The sequence below is a fragment of the Microtus oregoni genome, unplaced genomic scaffold, assembly GCF_018167655.1.
Source record: "Microtus oregoni isolate MIOR12 unplaced genomic scaffold, Mior012 000006F_ref0000085, whole genome shotgun sequence".
NCBI classification, from domain to species: domain Eukaryota; kingdom Metazoa; phylum Chordata; class Mammalia; order Rodentia; family Cricetidae; genus Microtus; species Microtus oregoni.
Window position 1 is genome coordinate 2585606 of NW_024543065.1, and position 21084 is coordinate 2606689.

Consider the following 21084-nt stretch of genomic DNA (forward strand, 5'->3'; position numbering starts at 1 on the left):
CAGTCTGTGCTTCCAGACTGGCAGCTTAGCTATAGCTGTCCTTGAGGCATTCCTTAACCGTCTTATCTTTTGAACCGTAACCCATTTTAAACTCCTTGCTAGACTTGTAGACCTGTCCTTTCCTGCCAGTCTCACAGCCCTGCAGAGAAATGAGAAGCCCAGGAGGCAGACTCCTTATCTTGCAAGCCACTCCTCCACTGAAGGACTTCAAAGTCACCTTCCCTTTTCTACTAACAACAGTCCTTGGAGGTAAAGGACCCAGAGAAAGGGGACAAATTCTCTCCCTTGACAGTTGAAGTAGCCTTGTGATTCAGCTCTGGCATCTCCAGCTAACTCGTAGCAACCCTGGTTCTTTGGAATTCCTCCGGCAGGAGGTCTCAGTGGTACGTTAGCCATTGATAACTACACCTGCAGCTACAACTGACCGCCCTGGGCGTCATATCCAAGAGGAAGGGTGAGCACGTGAGCAGGATTGAATCCGCACATGACTATTTACTTGTAAAATTAGAATACAGAAAAGGACGTGTGACATACTCGCCAGAGCCCAAGCCGAGCATACTGCCTGGCCTACGAGGGGCCTCTGTGCCACCTGCAAGCCTTCCATGTAGATGGAAAGATAGTTTATGTAATGACTAAGGGCGCGGGCTTTGGAATGGGAAGGCTCCGGGCTCGCTTCTGGCTCTGTTGCTGTTATCAGCTGTAACTTCAGGCAAGGTCTGTGACCTCTGAGCCTTTCCCCCCAAGCCTTGTCAAACGGCGACTCTTACAAGCACTGGCTTCAGCGACGACTCTTACAAGCACTGGCTTCAGCGACGTCAGGTGGTTAAACAGGAGGATGCGTGTGACCCTGCAGTGTTAGGTCAATCAAACTGAGAATGAGATTTATTGACCTATGTAAATGGCATGTGCATAGACAGAATGCAGGGAAACCCCTTTCCTTGGAAGTGAAGGAGCCATCAAGCCTCAGAGTAGCTGACCCAAGAGAAGGCCAGAGTGAAGAAATGCTACAAAGCACGTGACGTGATTACAGGCACCTGCAGTCCCGTTACTCAGGACACTGACCGGGGAGGGCTGTGAGTTTGTGCCCAGCTGGTATACAAAGTAAGATCCTATCTCAGGAGAAGGGGAGACACCTACTCACCTACTCAGCTAGGAAGGTGAGGTGGCTTTGGGGGAAGAGTCATGCTTTTACTACAAGCCCTTACCACATTTCTTTTTTTAATTGTTTTTATTGAGCTATATTTTTTTTTCTCCGCTCCTCTCTCTTTCCCCTCTCCTCCCCATCTACCCTCTCCCATGGTCCCCATGCTCTCAATTTACTCATGAGATCTTGCCTTTTTCTACGTCCCATGTAGTTTAGATCCATGTTCTTAGGGTCCTCATTGTTGTCTAGGTTCTCTGGGATTGTGAATTATAGACTGGTTTTTCTTTGCTTTATGTCTAAAAGCCAGTTATGAGTGAGTACATATGATATTTGTTTTTCTGGGTCTGGGTTACCTCACTCAATATGATGTTTTCTAGATCCATCCATTTGCCCACAAATTTTAAGATGTCATTATTTTTTTCTGCTGTGCAGTGCTCCATTGTGCAAATACACCACATTTTCCTTATCCATTTTTTGGTTGAGGGGCCTTTATGTTGTTTCCAGGTTCTGGCTATGACAAACAATGCTGCTATGAGCATAGTTAAGCATATGTCCTTGTGGTATGATTGAGCATCCTTTGGCTATATACACAAAAGTGGTATTGCTGGGTCTTGAGGAATTTCCTAATTTTCTGAGAAATCGCCATCTTGATATCCAAAGGGTCTGCACCAGCCTGCACTCCCACCAGCAATGCAGGAGTGTCCCCTTTACCCATTTCTTCCCACTGGCTATAGCTCAGTAGCCACTGATATGTTGGCTGTAGATGTATAAACTGGGGTTCTTGTAGATAAAATTTTAGGTTTTTGAGAACTTTACGCATGAGTACTCAGTGCACCTACATCACTCCCACCCCTCCTGATATATTTTTGGTAGATAAATTTAGAGCCAGATATAATCGTGCATGCTTGTAATATCACACCCCAGATGCTGAGGCAGGAGGATCTCTGCAAGGTAGGCCAGCTTGGGCTACACAGTGAACGAAAGGCCAGCCTTGGCTACAGAGCGAGTCCCTATCTCAACTAAATGAGGGAGAGAGGGGAGGGGGTGGAACAGAATGGGAAAGCCTTATCTGCGGTGTAAGGCTAATGAATAATTAATTTGTAGTACATATTGAAAGGACTTTTTTAATCTCCTAATGTGTCCCATCATTTTTTTTAATGAGTATGTTTTTCGAATTGCAAACCCAGAAAGACACTCTGGAGGTCATCCTACCCAAGGGGTTGCTTCCTTATCTGACAGTCTTTGCACCTGCCCGGTGTGCTGGTTCAGTACCATCCAGCTGACACATCATGCCCATGGGAAGCATGAGGTGGTATGGAAAAATTCAGGTGGAATAAAGGAGCTACTGCTTCTCTGCCTAACACTGGCGTTCAAATCCTAATGCAACAGTTATCTGCTGTGCGCAACAAGCCACTCCAAAGCCTGGATGTGTCGCACACAGTCCTGCGGTCTGGACTAGCTCCTCTCCTGTGCCCACTCAGGCTACTTTTAGGGAGGGCCTGGCAGTTCCTGGAGCTATCAACAGGTCCGTCCTTGTTCTCCTCCTGACCTCTCTCCTCTCACGGAAATAATCCAGCAGAATAAACAGCCAGCGGTGCTGTCAGAACCCTTAGGACCTAGCTTTGGAAGTCACTTGTGGTTACCTTTGCCATGTGCAATACAGGGTCAAGTGTGTCTACTCCTGTCCTAAATAAAGGAGTAGAAGAGGCCCTACATCCTGGTGGAAGAGTGGCCAATCAGATTCAAAGAAGGCTGTGACTCAGCAGAGGCCATGACTGGTGGCTTCTCCCACAGCTTCTAATGTTCCTGACACTGATTGTGGGGGATGCTGACAGGGAGGCACTTCAGACCTGGGAGCCAGTGTGCTGCACAGTATGCATTTCCCTCAACGTATTGGAGTGTACTTGTTTGGAGATTTGCTTGTTTTTACTTTATGTGTGCAGGTGTTTGCTTGCATCTGGGTGGTGCACCATGTACATGCCTGGAACCCTCAGAAGACAGAGAGGGCATCGAATCCCTTGGAACTGAAGTTTGAGACAATCGTGGGCTGCCTTGTGGGTGCTGGGAAATGAACCCAAATCCTCTGGAAGAGCTGCCAGTGCTCTTGACCACACACACACACACACACACACACACACACACACTCCTGAGTGTGCTAGTTTGTGTGCGGCATTCCAAAGCAGAGTCTTTTACGCTTTGCTTCCGGGACAAGGTCACTCAGAGGTCCCACCCTCCGCCATTACAGTCGACTTATTGAGGGTCTTCGGCTGAGTTGATCAAATAAGTTACTGAAATGATTGGCATTTCCATTTGCTAGGAACCTCAAAACGGATCTTTCTAAACTGACGAAAGTTTTGCCTTTCTTTCCCAGATGATTCTTCACGTTCCTTGCTTCTTTATTTGAATGCATTTTTGTTAATAGATCGGGATCTTTGATCAAAGTAGAGATCAAATTCTATCACATTCATATATTCAGATGTGGACACGTGTATGTAGCTGTCTATAAACAGCTCTTTATTTTAAAAGACATTTTATATGTCTTGCTTATTATACACACACATGATACGTGGATGGATACAGCCCCCCCAAGTCAAGTGTGACCGGTGACTGGATTGTGATGTCTCTGATCACACAGCCCTGCATCTTTTCTTCCACTCCTCTGTTCCTCTTAGCTGAAACTGACTCTACCTCCCTCCTCCCTCTAATCTTAAAGCATTCTCGTTCTCTTTCTTCTCTATAGACTAGCACGCTCTTGCAGTACCAGGTGCATGTGAGCAGCCTTTAACCCAGAGCCTCCATATCCAGCGGAGTCCAGTGTCCCCGTTTGCATCTGCTACCCTTCTATGTAGGTGTTGTTTTCTTTGCTCTACCTCCCATCCATGGCCATGCAACGACGGGCAGCGGAGCTTCCCTGGGTACCCACCAGAAAGCAGCTGGATTTCAATTTCGAGTAAGGATCTGAATACAGGTTCCTTCTTCTCTGGCAAAGTATCTTAAGAGGGGGGTCTCCTAAAACTCTTGTGCTCCATAATATCAAGGATATGAAGAAAGGCTCTAGGTTTGTGTGTGTGCGTGCGCGTGTGAGCGCGCGCGCGCGCTCCTGTGTGCATACACAGGAGACGGGATTTATAGCGTCTAATTAGATTCTAAAGCACACATGACCAGGCGCCATGGCACACACCTGTAATCCTAACACTTGGGAGGCTAAGGCAAGAAGACTGCCGTGACTTCAAAGCCTGAACTACATGTAGAGCTCCAGTTCAGAATGGACTGGAGTAGCACCCTGTCTCAACACAAAACCTGCATGTCTCCTAAGAAAAGGCTATCTGGGTCTTAATAAAGAAATAAAGAGAGAAGAAGAAGAAAGGGTACAGGCTGACAGACAAAGCATCACTGTTCTCTAGTGAGGTGTCAGGAGAAAGGATACAGGCAGACAGACTGAGAGAGCATCACGTTCCCTGGCAAGCCGTCCCTCCAAGTACTAGGAACAGAGGATGGGAGTATGGAGTTTGAGGTCAAGAAAATGAGAAACTTCCATGAAAAGCAAATGAGTGGTCTTCACAAGAGAAGAAAATCGGGAAACACTGAATGAGTACCTTCCTCATGCCAGAAATGCTTGGGAACTAGTTTTTGGATACTGCCTAACTCTGTGTTAAGTGACATTCCATGTAACTCCTACAACTCAGATGTGTGTGTGTGTGTGTAGTACATATGATATATATGATCGTAAGCTTACTGACCTAAGCATCTTTAAGTGCATGATTCAGCAGTATTAAATATGTTTACAGTGTTGTGCCCTCAAAGGATTTTTTAAACATTTTTCCTATATAAATATTTCTCCCTTATGTTGTCAGATTGTGTAAGTGAAACATATCTGCTGAACACATCCGTCCACTTTCTGCACTAACTAAAAGACTGGATGTTGTAACTACCACCAACTGTGTCACTGACTGTCGCGATTCTGCTTAAGTGCGCATCACACCCTAGGGATGCAGCCTTTGGGTGGCAGATGCCCTTGATTCTCCTCTGCCTCCTAAGTCCCAGTGAGATGGAAAGCACGTCGGCTTCCACTAACTCAGCCCAGAGACTGCGTGACACCCTCCTTGCCAGCGGCTTCAACCCCTCAAGCCAGAAAGTACAAATAAAAAAGGATAAGATAAATTTATTCTTACAAATAGAAAACGGATATGGTATTTAGGACTCTAAAAAGTTTAATCACTTATAACTTGAGAGGTGAGTAGGATGTGTCATTCCAATTATATAGGCATATGATCTGGAGTTCAAGGCCCAAGTAAACAGCTTCTCGGTGGTAATTGTGTTTTAGCCTACGTCACCTCACTATAGAATATATCCTACACTAATGTCATCTTAGACCTATAGAGAGACAAAAACAGATATGAGGATCCAATGTGCTCACATGTATGAGGCCCTGAGTTCAGTCCCCAATGACAAAGGAATATACGATTTGGGTGTAAAGACGCTTGGTGGTCTATGTTCCTGCAAGAAGATACCATGGCCGTGTGGGTGTCATTTACTTCCCATAGTAGAGTGCAGATCTCTGCATATAGTTATTTGCTTACCTGTCCTAACCACTTCCTCTTGGAATATGGATTCTGTGGTTAGGGTGAGGACAGGGAAGAGTTCCATTCCTCCTCTCAACCCCCCAAACAGCTTTGTTAAATACGAAGAGGGCCATTAGTTCTGTAGGAGTTCTGAATAACTGTTTATTGTACAGAACAAATGAGTTTGTTACAGCATAATTGTCCCGCTGTTTCCCCAACAGTGCCCCTTTCAGATCAGATCCAAAGGCAAATAGAGCAGCCAGTCATGCGGAGATGACCACAGGTGGATCGTCTAGTGCTTTTGCTTTGGGTTTCAATTCTATACTTAAATCTAGCATGTCTCCTTATTTTATACAGCCCACTAAATAAAATGTTTCGCTCCTGTCTTACAGATGAATTTGGAGTGCCGGGGGAGGTGACACATACCTGTTACATCAGCACTAGGGAGTTCAAGATCATCCTTGGCTATTTAGTGATTCCCAAGCCAAGGTGGGCTACATTTGATACCTGTCTCAAAAAGAAACAAATAAAAATCAATAAAATACTTGGGAAAACAGCCAGGCAGTGGTGGCTCATGCCTTTAATCCTAGCACTCAGGAGGCAGAGGCAGGTGGATCTCTCAGTTCGAGGCCAGCCTGATCTATAGGAGCTCGTTCCAGGGCAGCTAGGGCTGTTCCACAGAGAAACCCTGTCTCAGAAGACCAAACCAAACCAACAACAACAACAAGTATTTGGAAAAACAGAAGGGGAAAAGGGAGATGTCGTAGAGCTGTGCTTCCACTGTCTGTCTCACTCTCTGACCCTTTCTTAGCCGCTGACGGTGCACCTTGCACACACCTTGGTCACTGACGGTGCACCTTGCACACACCTTGGTCACTGACGGTGCACCTTGCACACACCTTGGTCACTGACGGTGCACCTTGTACACACCTGAGCCACTAATGGTGCACCTTGCACACACCTTGGTCTCTGACTATGCACCTTGCACACACCTTAGTCTCTGACAGTACACCTTGCACACACCTCGGTCACTGTTGCACACCTTGCACACACCTTGGTCACTGACGGCGCACCTTATACACACCTTAGTCGCTAACAGCATACCTCACCTAATCCAGTTTTCTCGTCAGCGTTCTCCTTCTCTGCGCAGCTGTGTCGGTACCATTAGCTGCCTACTAGCATGAGAAGCTGGGGGAAGCCACTCGATAGACTGGGTCCAGACACCACAGGGTCACAGATGTAGGCTGCCAGCTCTGAACAGCTTTGTCCTAGGAACAGGGAGCTTGCTGGTTGTCGTCTGTTTTTGCTCAAGTGACTCATCTTGGCACCAGAAAGCATCAGCATAAACTGGGTCAGGTAATAGGTTGAACTGTAAGAAATTACTCTATGTAACTATTTCTGACCCAACATGACATTTAATGTTGTTCAGCCTACAAAGCCCAACTGAGGAAATGCATTTAAATTTTAGACTCTCATGATATAATATTAATTCATTTACTTTAAAAAAAAATGCTACTTGATAAAACCAGGCTCAATAATCTGAAAAGTTATACAGCTAACCACTTTTACGTTCAGAAATGTTGTTAATGTGCAAACCGTGGCAGAGTCCTAGCTGGAACAATGTCAGAATTCTTTGCGGCATGAAGGAAGCATCCAGAAGAGGGACAGCAATCGGGAGAAGGGAGGTGGTGCTTAGCACGTAAGGCTAGCACCGCAAAGGGAGCAAAAGGAGCGTCAACAAGGCCTACCAGCAGATCTGTCGTGGAAAGGCTGGTCACCCAGGCCCACAGAAGCCGTGATGCTCAAACTGTGCCTTTGAAATAGATATGTGGGCATGGAATGAGCTCAGCACTGCATCACTTACCCCAAAAGGACGGCTTCAGCCTCAGACTCGGAAAGACCACACTGTTTGCTGATGTCTGAAGTCAACCTGAGGGATTTCATTTTCCCATTATCTTAAAAAAGCAAAATGTAAATAGCTGAAAGAAATAATCTATGCAATGCCTGATAATATTACATTGTAATCAGCTTGATAACTAAAGGGGAAAGGAGTCAACTACATAGACCATTTGGTGGTTTGGAGGATTATTGAGATTCAAATGTCCAAAACCAGGAGAAACACCACTAGAATAACATGAGGGCCCGAGAAGCAGCATCCATCCTCCTGGAGCAGGCCGAGTGTGCCTTGTATAGTGTGCGGAAGTGCAGCTTCACTAGCAAGGTCACACTGTGACTCCGTGTTAAGATTACAACAAAATACAGATTGAGCATTCCTAATCAGAAAGCTCAAAGTCCAGAAAGATCCACAGTCATTTTGAACTCTAGCATAGTGCCACAAGTGGAAAATTCCACATCTGTCCTTCATGTGATAGTTCCCTGTCAAACCACAGGTGCACAGCACTGAAAGTACCATATAAAATTACCTTCGGGTGGTGTGTCGGGATCTACGAGATGTAAATGAATTCCATGTTTAGACTTGACTCCCATTTCCCACATTGTGTGTGTGTGTGTGCGCGCACGCGCTGCAAAATCCAAAGAAAATTCACCCTCAAGCGGTCATGGTCCCAACCATCTCAGATAAGGGGTACTCAGCCTGTGTAAGAATCCTTGTGATCTGATGATGACTTTCAAGTAAAATGTTCTAGAATCGTCTAATGATTTTGTGTTCTTGGCTCCTCAGCTTTCTTGTGCCCATTCTATTTTGAAAGCTGAACTTGATAAATACATGATTACTAATTATAAGGCATGACCTTGAAAACCTGTGTTTCTTTGCACTTTAAAGACGCAGAAGGATTCTTACTCTCTCAGGCTCTCAGGATCATCTCTTTGTGAGGGAATGTATATTTGGAAGTGGAATTGAATGTCTTCATCATTGGCCGTTCTCTACTCAGAGCTGTCTTAGCAATCTCTGAGTGTAATTGATGCCTATCCCAAATTTAATGGCATGAGCTTGCTGTTCTAATTCTGTTAAAGTGTTTCATGGTTGCCTTGGCAACTGTGACTAAGTTTCTCACAATTATAACATGGAAAATAAAATTAAACTCATCAAATTAGAAAACTGACAGAAGGAACAACATCTTGTCTCTTAGTTTAAAATGTAGCATTTTAGTTGTGGTTATCATTTATCTAATTGTAAACCATCTAAATCTTAAAGTTATGAGATTCCTGGTTTTCAATATTCTTACTTCTCTAATCACAGATCTTTTGGTTTGGTTTGGTTTGGTTTGGTTTTCTGAGATAGGGTTTCTTTGTGTAGCACTGATTGTCCTGGAACTCAGTTTGTCTTCTAGACTGGCCTCGAACTCAGAGATCCTCCTACCTCTGTCTCCTGAGTGCTGGGATTAAAGATGACTACCCAGCCAATCACTGATCTTGATATCCATTGCTCTCTCAAGAGTCTTATTCTTTGTGATCTTCTATTAATGTGGTTTAATTTTTTTCTATTGCTGTAGATAAATCCCTCCTTCCCCATGCCCACCACTGTCCTTCACTTGCTGTCTTCCTAAATAAATCCCCCCTTCCCCATGCCCACCACTGTCCTTCACTTGCTGTCTTCCTAAATAAATCCCCCCTTCCCCATGCCCACCATCCTTCATTTGCTCTCTTCCTAAGATTGTGAAGCCACCGTGAGTCTCGCCTCCCTAACCTGCTCCGTGTTTCCTTGCTGCTAGCATCTATCCATGCAGAAGACAGTAAACCTCCTGTGAAGGACCATCAGAGTCCTCTTTGTGGTGAGAAACCTGTTGTTACAGATCACAGTGGTGACGTAAGAACACTTAGGGTGTTTAGGTGACACAGTAAATAAGTGATAGGAAGGACTGAGTTGAAGTCTTAGGCAAGAGTAGAAAGAAAGGAAGCAATTGTTGACGTTGCTAATAAAGGCTGCAGGACAAACCTCTTCTAGTTGAAGGTTCCTATGAGGCTGAGGAAGTTCTTGCTGTACAAGCATTGGGGTCTGGGTTCAGATCCACAGCACCTACATGGAAACCAAAGCCTGGTGTAGCAGTGAGTGCCTGGGAGTCCAGCGCTGGAGACACACACAGAAGGGGCTCTGGGGCTTGCTGGCCACAGTCCAGATGCGTCAGTAAGCTTCCAGGAACCTTAGAGACTCTTCCAACAACTCAGACGGAGAGTAATTGAGGAGGGCATCAGATGTGGGTTCTCTGTCTCTCTGTCTGTCTGTCTCCCCCTCCTCTGGGGGAGAAGGATAAGTTCTGAAACTTCATCTTATAAAACATGATAGTTTGCCCTTATAGAGATAAGGCCTTATCTTGGAACTGACTAAAATCTATTCCTGTTAAAGTCGTAAGTTGTTAAAAAAAAAAAAAAAAGAAAAGAAAGAAAGAAAGAAATCATGAACAGAAGTCTCCAGGTATTTCTCACCTGTTTGTGACTAAATATTTAAAACTGAAAATGCATTTTCTAGCGATAAAGTGGCAGTGAACACCAGTGTGTTTGAATAACACAGAAAAAGATTAAAGCTGTGAGTTAGCTGTATTCCTTCTACCATTTATAAGACGCCACGTCAGCATTTGCGTGCGTCATTCTGCCTTCTAAAAACTAAATGTATCTGTTTAGAAAGTTGGCGTATCATACATATGTAATGTTGTAGCCATTTTTACTGAGTTTCAGCCGCAGTTTTGAGACATTGTTCTGAAGTAGCTTTGACAAGTGTCCTCTCACTTGAGATTCCTACGAAAAGAGCTGGTGGTTTATAATTTGTTATAATCTGCATCTTTTTGACTGATGTAACGATAAGCATTTTATATGTTTATTGGCATTTTCCATCTTGCACAAATGTTTATGCGTTCAGGTATTTTCTGTTTTCCCCCAGCGCTGGGGGTTAAGCCCACTGATTCTCACGTGCTAAGCAAGTACTCTACAACCAAACTACACTCCCAGCCCCTTTGACATTTCCTTTTGAGATGCGTTTCTCCTAAAGAATATTTATTCTTATAAAGAACGCTTATCCTTTTCTGTCCACGTCTATAACAAGTAACTCTCACGTCAGCATTAGCGATTTATTGCTGCTACAGGGTTTTGTTTAAATTGTTGTGGTTTGAGCTGATTTGGTATGACCCTCAGTGGCCAGACCCTCACTCAACTGGTTTTGAACAGCAATTGACCTATAAACTGTAAACTCATAAGAGCTGATGAACCCCCTAAAGCCTGGGAGCCGGGGCAGGATTAACCCAGCTCAGATGCACTCAGCCTTCCAGTTCTAACTAGGTCAGTCTGCAGCGACTCTCCCAGGCTCTGGGCTATTTTTATCAGTGTTTCTTCTGCCTATGAAAATTAAAATTGAGAAAACCTACAGATGCTTCCCATATGGTTGGTATTCGTCACACGTGCTGAAGGTTCCCTCTGAAGGAGCAGAGTGGGAGTGAATAGGAGGACAGGAGCAACCACGGCAGCAAGCCCCTGCCTGCCGGGAGGTTCAACCCTTGTAGGAACCTTCCGTCCTTCTCTGGGGGTCACCTTCATCCGGCTGACTGCCACGCCTGCTATTTAGTGTGGTGCTTTATGTAGGCATCGAGTGGTTTCCCCTTCTTCCCTCTCTCCATGCCACTTTACTCAAATAAACATCTCCTTGATTTTTATGACCTTTGTTGATTTTCCAGCGGGTTTAATGAATCGAGCAGACAGCGGGTGCTACCCCCACATCCGGGACTTGGAGAGCCCCTGCCTTTATAGTCAGTTGTGCATGTTCCCGCATCTGCTTGTTTAGGCGCAGGGGAGTGGGCAATGATGGTTTACCACCCTAATTGGTCCATTAGACCTGCTCACCAGCGCACCAAGTTCTAGGAAGATGGGGAAAAAATGTTGATGCAATCAGACTTGTGGAGCCAGCTAATGGAGGGTGATATCTATAATACCTATTTTTGCCATCTTTAAAAATGCATTATGGATTTATATTTAAAACCCCAAAAAGCAAGAAGAATTGATTATTAAGTCATCAAATTTAGTTACCTTCTTCTGAGGCAATCTGGTGACCCTCTAAATTAGATTTCCCCTAAATTTCCAATCTGTGTGTGCTTCTGCTGACGCATTTGAGGAGGAAAGAGAATTTACTGCCGCGCCGTGTTGATTTTATGGGAAATTATGTGAAACTGTATAATGCAAATGGAGTTTTAAAAGAGACTCTTGTAAATAATATAATTTAAGAATATATTTTAAGGTGGGTGTGGTCCATGCTGTAAACCCAGCACTTAGGAATTGCAGGTAGAAGGAAAATTAAAAGTTCCAGGCATCCTCCAACGCATAGGGAGATCATGTCCAGGCTGGGCTACACAAGGCCCTGGTTGAAATAATAATAATAATAATAAATAACAATAATAGCAAAGAATTTCCATAACTACTCAGGATAGTAAATCCTTTCGAGAGGAAAAAAAGTAGAGAGCTCAATTAAGTCGGGAACCTCATAAAATTACTTGCCTTAAGGATTCTACAAGTTTTAATTGTTATTTACTTCTCATTTTTAAAAAGAGGAGACATGATTCAAACCACTCCCAGGTGCATTTACTATGTAAAGTCCGTCCTTTTGGAAGCAGAACATGCCCGCAGCAGATCTGAGCCTTTGGTTCAGCCTTCCTTGTGCTTGCGGATCAGGAACCACTGAACTTGATTAGTTTATTTTGTAATAGAGACATGTACATTAAATGCATCCTAATACATAGCAAATGCCATCGATCCTTCTTATGTGCAGATACTGACAAGGAGAGAGAGCTGAGGCTGTAACTCCTTGGGAGAGTACCCGCCTATCTTGTTCAAGGAACTGAGTTGGCTCCCTGGTACTGGGGGGTGGGGCAAGCTAAGGAATTCACCAGTTGTTTGAGAATTTAATAACATAGTAAGTATGTAGTTAAGGGGACTGACTGCTCGTCCAGAGGACCCACGTTCAATTGCCAGCACCCATATGGCAGCTCATAGCTGTTAACTCCAGTTCCACGGATCTGACACCATCACAGACATACTTGCAGGCCAGACACCAATGTACATAAAGCAAAAATAAATCTTTAAAAAAAGAAAAAAGAATGCAGTTAATGCACCATCATCCGCATCCTACTGGAATGGCTGTTTGGGGAAAGAGGAGAAACGGGGTGAGGGGATGAGATTGCTTGTTAAAGGTGATGCTGATGTTCATAACATGGTAATGTTACAGTTCAACAAAGGTAGCTTTTATTCCACAATTCCTGACTATTGCAGTGCTTTCTTCAGTAAGAACATGTAGTTTGCTTTTATCTTACTTTATGGGGGGAGGAGCATAAAATATATTTCTTCTTGCTTTTGTGTTGGAACACTGCCAGTGTTTCATTTGGCTCAAGTTGTTCAGTGTTGGATGCATCCTGGTTCTAGGAGGGCCTGACCTTTCTGGAGATGGATCTCCTAAGTCTGAGAGAGGAATAAGAGTCTCAAGTCAGCTATACCCCAGAGGGAACTGCTCTCTGAAGCTACCCAGCTCTTGTCCTCTGTTCCAGACTCCCCTTTACCACAGGCCAGTCGGTCCCGCCTCCAGTTGCTTTCTGCTTCCTTTTCATACTTAGTTTTGGCTAGTGTGAAACCAGGAGTCACTGCTTTTCCCATCTGAAATCAAATTGATTTTTTTATTTTGTAAAGGGGAAAGGGAAAAGCATCTGAAGATGGTATAATATGTGAAAGACTAGATTTGATTCTTTCCTTTGGAGAAAGGAATGCACGAGGAGCCCACATTCCCTTTCTGTCTTTTGCTTTGGAGAAGTTGTGCTGGTCTATTTTAGAACAACATGAATTTGAGAGTTTTCGCATTCGATTCTGTTTCCACTTTCATTAACGTTCCTGTGTTAAAGAGCCCACAGGTGTATTCATTTTTTTAAGATCAGAAATAAATAGGGATTCAGCTTAAGCCTTTTTCATATAATTTTAGGCCTCAGGGAAAGTTTACGAGCTGCAAGAATGGTACAGAGATTTCCTGAGTACCTTTCTCTCTTAAAGTGTTGGGGATGGAGAGGTGGGCGGCTCAACAGCTAAGAGCACTGGCTGCTCTCCCAGAGGTTTCCTCCACTGTTAACTTAATTTTTTTAACTTGTTATTTTAAAAGTTTCAAGTAAACACACACACACACCAAAATTAACTAAACGCAAAAACTTAAACTTTTCTTTAAATGATTTTCCTTTTAATGAACGTGGTGTTTTGCTTTCGTTTCTGTCTGCTTGAGGTTGTCGGATCCCTCAGAACTGGAGTTACAGACAGTTGTGAGCTACCATGTGATTGCTGGGGATTGAACCCTGCTCTCCAGCCCCGAGAACTTAACTTTTTAATATTTTTAAAAATTTATTATTAATTATCCTTTTTTTTTAAAAAAAAAAGAGCATCTTCTGGGCATATTGTATTTCTCAAATGCAATAAACTAGCTCAGTACAACACTATTGTATAACACCGTCTGTCCCCAGGATGAAAACTCAGGATTGTGTGCTGTATTTCCTTGTCTCCAATCTTAATGCTTCCTCAGGGTCTTTCTGTGTGGTTACTAACAACTCAAAAATGAAGTGTCTAGGCCAGTTTTTCTGGGGTAGAACCTCTATTTGGGATTTTAGCTAGTGGATGATTAAATTTAGGTTCTGTACTTTGGGCAGGAATGCCACAGAAATGGTGTTATCCAGATGCAGGATTTGTCCCTGTCCTGGTGATAGTAACCTTTTCACCTGGTTATGGCCTGTCTGCTAGATCTTTCTCCTCTATCAAGTAGCTAGCTTTTGTTTTGTAGTTACTTTGTTGTGGGAAGATATTTTGAGACTTTGAAAATGTGCTCCTCTTCCTCATATGCTTACCCATGAGTTTTAGCATCAATTATTCCTTCCTGGAGCAATTACTATCCTGCCAGATGCCAAGGAGAGATTTGGTAATTCGTTATTCTCTCTGCATTTATTAGTTGGCTTTCTGCCATAAAAACTGCCTCCCCTTCTCTTTTAATTTTTATCAGTATGCACTAATGAATGCTTACTTTCTTCTATTAGTTATAGTTCTTTAGCCAATTATTTTTATATATTTCAGCATATTTTTATGCTAAAGTTCTCTCATTTGATCAGCGAGACCCCTTTCAAATTTTCACAGTTCAGTGGGTATCTAGGATATGTAGGTTGTAAAATTACAAATAATCTAAAATTAGGTTGTGTCCTATATAAATCAGGGTGATCCCCTACAGTTCAGTGTTGCGTAGCCACTAGTAAATGTGTTTTGGAAATATTCCTGTTATACAGAAGCTATCCGGATAGTATAACATAAAGATTCTGGGTTTTGTATTATACACATAGATCTTTGAAAAAAAATTGTAAGAGCATATACTCAAGTGCTTGTGGTATTTGTATCTAGACTGAAACTGTAGCTTATTGTAAGCATTATGCCCGTATATAATTTCTATTTTCCAGACCTAAATTTGTTAACTTGATGTTTTTTAAGAGTAAACATCCATATTACTGGAAATTGACAATATATTGGATAATAGGCCTTTGCAATTTGGAGTAAAGCTTTTCCATGCTGGGGCTCTTAGGGAAGATTAATCAGTGCTTTTCTGTATTTGTAAAAAGAGAGAAAGCCTTTCCTGCCAGAGGATCAAGGCAGGCTTCCCGCAGAGATGCCACTGGCTTAGGCTCTGGAAGCATCTGGGAGGTTTAGCATAGATGACTGAAGAAATGGTCCAGGTGGGAAGAAGAGCAGGGCGCATCATGAAGCACAGGTGGAGCAGCTGAAGCATCCATTGTGTGTGTAAAGGGGATTCTGGTATTGGAAGACATTGAGGGCTATCCCCTCTGAAAGCAGGTCATGGGCCTCCAGTTGTCAGGTTCTGCCACTAATCCTCCACGTAGGAAAATCCCCTCTGAAATACACTGTAATTAACCTGAGTGATTTGACACCAAAATAGAGAGCTCGGATCTAATAGACCTCTTAAAATCCATCAGAAGTGCCTGGAGCAATAGAATTCTTTCCACTGGGGGAAGCAGTTGACTCTTCCAGCAGTTTCAGCTCAAATCATCCCAACTAACCAGGCCATTGGCTTTGCTTGGTTGTTTAATATATGTCTGACTTCCAGTATACAACTTTTTTTGAAATTGTTTTCTTTTAATTTTGAGATTATATTTACATCATTTTCCCTTCCCTTACCTCCCTTCAGACCCTCCCATATACCCATCTTTGCTCTGCTTTTAATTCATGGCCTTTTTTTCCTCATTAATTGTTGTTACATGAATATATATATATATTATATATATATTTAATGTATACACACATGTATATATGCCTATATATAATCCTAAATATAACAACCTCAGTCCATATAATGTCATTTTAAATAACTGCAATGTGTAGTGGCATTTCAAATGTATTTTAATAAATAAAGACTTCCTGGGATCTGGGAGTAAAACTGTCCCACTGGTCAACCTTACAGACTAGATTACACACCTTTAATCCCAGTAGCCACCCTAGTTGCCATAGAAATCGGGTGGTGCATGCCTTTAATTCCAGCCCTAGAGAGGAATGTAAGATGGGGCAAGGCAGCTCTCAGATGCAGTCTCCTGAGATTCCAGGAGGCCATTTCAGACTGAGGTCGAGGTAAGAGCACGTGACTAGAAGTTTTACTATTAGATATTCAGGCAGTTTTTAAGTATTAAAATACAATTAAAATCCACTACATTTCCCCTTTTTTGTCTAAAAATTTAAAGAGGCTCTAACTAATCTAAGAAAACTATATACAGCAAGTACAGCAAAGCTGGTGATGGTTGATGGCAAGCCTGCAGTCACAGGAGGGAGAAGCCTGGAGAGGAGCCATCACAGACGTGGTGGACAGGTACCAGGTACAAACTAAAAAATGCCTTGCTTATTTCATAGAAAGTCTATCTTCGGTCACACAGACAAAAGAAATTGTTTTTTGTAATTTGAAGTCTGCATGTAAGAGTCCAGAATAATATGCATGTGGAGTTCCAAAAAAATTATGGAGTTGGACCTGGTGGCTCCCACCTCCAAACACAGCTCTCAAGGAGGCTAAGACAGAAGAATCATGGTTGAGGCCAGCCTGAAATACATAGCAAGACTTAGTTAGAAGAAAGGGAGGAGGGAGGGGAGATGAGGGCGGTATGGTGATACACACCTCTAACTTCAACACTCAGGAAAGTAGCGATAGAAGGATCAGGGGTTCAAGGCCAGCCTTGGCCATCTAGCAAGCTGGAGGCTAGCCTGGTCTACATGAGACACTGTCAATAAACAAACAAACAAACAAGAGCAGACCTTTAAATGAATGCACAAGCCTCTGATTCTCTTCTAAATAACAAGGCACTTAGTGGTATTCTGGGGCTGGGACTCATAGGCTAAGCAAAGCCTTTGGCTACTTTGGATCATGGCCTTTATCACAACAGTAGAAAGCTAACTGACCAGTCCTTGTGATCTCAGTGACCAGGGAGGACAACCAGGGTCTTTGTCTTTTCAGTTACATGTTCCTCGCTGTCTCTGTCCCTAAACTCCCCCCCTTTCTATTCTCTGTAGAATACAAAAGGATGCAGGGCCCCACAAATCTCTGTGGCATGAAGCTTTGTTACAAACCAGCAAGGGACAGGGAAACGGGGAGGCGTTTGTCAAAAGGCACACACTGCTTATGAGTTATAGAAATCTACCATACAATGACGTGGCAATAGAGGATCACATTCTTGAAGTTTGCCGGGAGAGACCAACATTCCCATTACACACAAATGTGAGGCGCTGGAGGTGTTCATTAGCTTGATTGTGGCAATCACTTCACTGTGTGTGCATAAGCTTGCTATCGTGTTATACACCCGAAACATACAGATTTACTTCTCAATCGCATGTCAGGAAAGCTAGGCGTGGGGAGAACACACAAACGCGGTTAGATCTCTCAGACCCAGAGAGAATTCCTATTGTATAAAAACAGTTAAGATGGAAGAACAAAGGAAAGGTTACCGGTAAGTTGCAGGTTCAGTGAGAGAACACTAAATGCCGAGCGCTGTTCCCACAGTTTACCACGTCCACGCAACAGCTCTCTTCCGTCTCAAGGGGAACGTGCAGGCTAGGTTAGGAGAAGGGCACTGATATAGGTCATGATCTTGACCAAGTTACAGCCAAGGTTGACTATAGGGAGAGCAGTGAGCCGGAAGTGGGTGAGCACGGGGAAAGGAAGCTCATAGATTACTTAGACTTTCTTCCCAGGGTCAACTCTGTAGTCGGGTCCCTCACCCATCAACTCCTACCATGCAAAGTTTACTGTGTTTTATATTTGCTAGCAATATCATGTGGTATTTACTTATAAACATATGTTTATTTCCTCCAGCTCATTGGGATTTGTGTACATTGAATCTCTACTTAAGTGCTTCTCATTCCTTTAAGTAGTAGTAAGATACCAGTTTGACCTTTATTCATCTTTCAATATCATTCAGTGTCAATATAGTTTTGCAATACATTGAAAATGACATAAAAATGGAGTGATAAGTCGAGCCTTTTGTTGTGAGAAAATAACCAGGAGGGTAGCTGGAGCCGGGGCTGCACCTCCTTCCAAGCCGGCTTCTGTGCAGCTGAGCTTGAGCCAGCACTCCCAGAGCATACTCACAGCTGAGGGCTGGGCACAGGCACCTCTGGAGCCCCTTGTCTTGTAGAGAAGCCTTTGTCCTCCTTTCTCTTGGTGACTGTCACTGTTGTGCTGCATGAATGCATCGCCGTTTAGCTAAAACCCTGTTGTTCTCAGGGAAGAGTGGAGCACTGTGTCCACACATTGTCCCGCCATGTCTCCCCTTTCTTCTCTCCCTGTGGCACTGGTCATTTCCCGTCAGCAGGTCACCCTGGCCTAAATGCTTCCTGGGTGCTCAGCCCCTCTTCCTTCAAGAGCGCATGCTGCACTAGAGCATGGTGGGAGAGTTCCAGAGAGACCCACACTTAAAGGGGACCCTTGCACACTCTTCAGTCTCAGTAGCTGGCTGTGTACACTCCACGCGTGTCTTTCCCTGTACTCTAAGTCATGTCTGCGTTTCTTATGGTACCTAATGCACGGTAAGTAGCTGCTAGACTGTACTGTTCAAGCAGTCATGTTCAGCGAGATACAATTTTTTTCAGGGTATGAATGACCAGAAACTGTTTAAATCTGTGGATTTAAGGCTAGCTTCAGTGCTGGTCATCTCTGTGCTACCCAGGGACCTCATCTACAGAACTGGCATAATAAAGTTATCGCTATGATAGCAGATCAGCCCACATGCGTGAAGCTCTCAGAATAACATTTTGACCCCCAATAGGTCATCATTAAGTTTGAACTGCTCTCTGTGACAGAGATTTTTCCAGGCTATAGGATGTGAAACCCTATATCACAGAGCTCGTCTATATCATCCAAGTGCTTTTACTAGCATGAGAAACTGGGGGAAGGGTGGCCACGGCAGCTGTGACGGTGGGTGTTGGTGTGCCCCGAGGAAGCTGGTGCTCCATTAGCTCTGAGGAGTAATCTTTACTCTCAAGGGCCCTCTAAAGGGTTCATTGCCAAGTCCAGTGGGTGCTTGAGTCTTTCCATCTCAGAAACCATGGCATCCAACCTCTCACTGGGACCATCCATGTCACTTACTCAAAGACACATAAAAATTTTTCTTTTCTTGTAAAAACCTGTATCTTCTCTTTGAAATCGGGCCCATAACCAATTTAAATTCAGTAGGTGGAGTGCTTTTAATCAAAGTTTCCTGGACTCCATGCCATGTGTGTGAGTTTTCTATTGTGAGTCCACATGAAAGCCCCTTTAAAACCCAGTTTTAGTGGTCAGAGCTATAGCCCAGCACTGTGTTGACAGGAGTAGGAATTTCGTGAGCTGAAGGCCAGCCTGGGCTACACAGCACACTCTGCTTCTGCCTTGACTGCGTAGTGAGCTGCTGTTGTTAAAAAGCAAACGAGACTGGACACCTGGCTTTGTGGTTAAGAGTATCCACTGCTCTTGCAGGGGACCTGCCTTCAGTTTCCAGAACCTGCACTGAGCAGCTTCTAACCACCTGTCCACAGACAGACCCCCCCCTCTGGCCTCTGTAGGCACCTGCACACAGGCAGCATATACTTACATGGAAACACACACGCATACACATGCACACAGACATACAAATAAACATACTATCTTTAAAATAAGCATTTTACAATGGAGTAAAACTGGGAATGGGAGAGGCGGCCCTCTCCAGGGAAGAGCACACGATTGATCGTCTAGTGCCAAACGATCAGCCCGGAAGACATAGACACTGGGGACACTAAATGGACATGGCAGGCTGTGTCTGCAGTGACAACTGGGGAACAACGAGGCCATGAATTTAAGGGAAGCAGGGAGGAGCACCTGAAATGTTTGGAAGGAGAAAAGGGAAGGAAGGGAGAAATGCTGTTAAAATACAATCTTAAAAGTTTTTAAAAAATTAAAAGGGGGGAACCCCTTTAAAAGATAAAGAAAAATGACAGCAGAGACACTGACCCCCGAGTTCCATGGAACTTCCCACTGACTGAAAGCGGCAGGTTCGCAAGGCCAGTACACAACAAGCGCAGAAATAATTTCCAGAGCATCAGCGTTTGTATCGCTTGGTCCTTGCCCTCCTCTTTGAAGACTTTTATCATGTCTTCAAACCCGAAAGCAAGTCAGTGGACAAAGCAGCTAGGCTTTAATCCCCGCAGTGGCTCATTGGCTCTGTGGCTGTCCTCAGCAGCAGAGGGAGAGAAAGAACAGAGGTCTCTCTGCATGACCGGGTCCGAATGACTGCCATCGGATGCTTGGTTCGGGAACAGTTAATCAGAACCCTGGGGGATTTAAATGCCATTGTTAGAGCATCCCAAACCAAAAGGCAAAAGAGCCTGGAGAAATAGAAAATGATGCATAGATAGATGCTTAGGATCAACAAATTATTGTTGTTGTTATTATTATTAGTGTGTGCTTCATACAAAGCCCGTTTGGGGCCCCCAAACAATGAATCCCTGAGATTGGGGTGTTTCCCAGGCAGTTTTTAAACCAGGAAAGGCCTCCCAGCCTGCAGCCCACGCTCCTGTGAGCTTCAGTGACTCTTTTGAACACAGCTTTTACTTGGTTCAGCGAGCAGGGCTACTGTTTCAGAACAGGGCTGCGGGGTTGGCTAGAGGTCTCATCACCCCTTGGCTGGCTCCCGAGTGTACCCCAAGCTGTAAAAGAGACTCTTAGCGTGATTACACAGCCCCTCACTGAACATTTGGTGTCTGCCCGGCGGAGGGACGCAGAGCAAGAAGAGAGAGACATGCAGAAATGGTGCAGCACATTCGAGAAGGGGTCTCAGGATGGAGGATGCTGAAATGGACTGTAAGTTTCCCAGCTCCGCGTGCTGTGAGAACTTTAATAAGGATCTATAGAAAGGTAGTGTCCTCTAGGCC

At 44.0% G+C, this 21084-nt stretch overlaps 1 protein-coding gene across 5 annotated transcripts in view; it reads left to right on the plus strand.

Moving 5' to 3' along the window:
* The window catches only part of Map7 (microtubule associated protein 7), a 136355-nt gene that overhangs the window by 37677 nt on the left and 77594 nt on the right, over nucleotides 1-21084 (plus strand). The window contains exon 1 of one of the 5 annotated variants that reach the window (XM_041654764.1): nucleotides 20873-21013. The exons of the other annotated variants lie outside the window; for them this stretch is intronic. Within the exon in view, the coding sequence (XP_041510698.1) occupies nucleotides 20992-21013 (22 nt within the window). The 5' untranslated portion in view covers nucleotides 20873-20991. Of the gene's footprint in view, nucleotides 1-20872; nucleotides 21014-21084 lie in introns of those variants that run through there. 5 annotated transcript variants of the gene reach the window in all.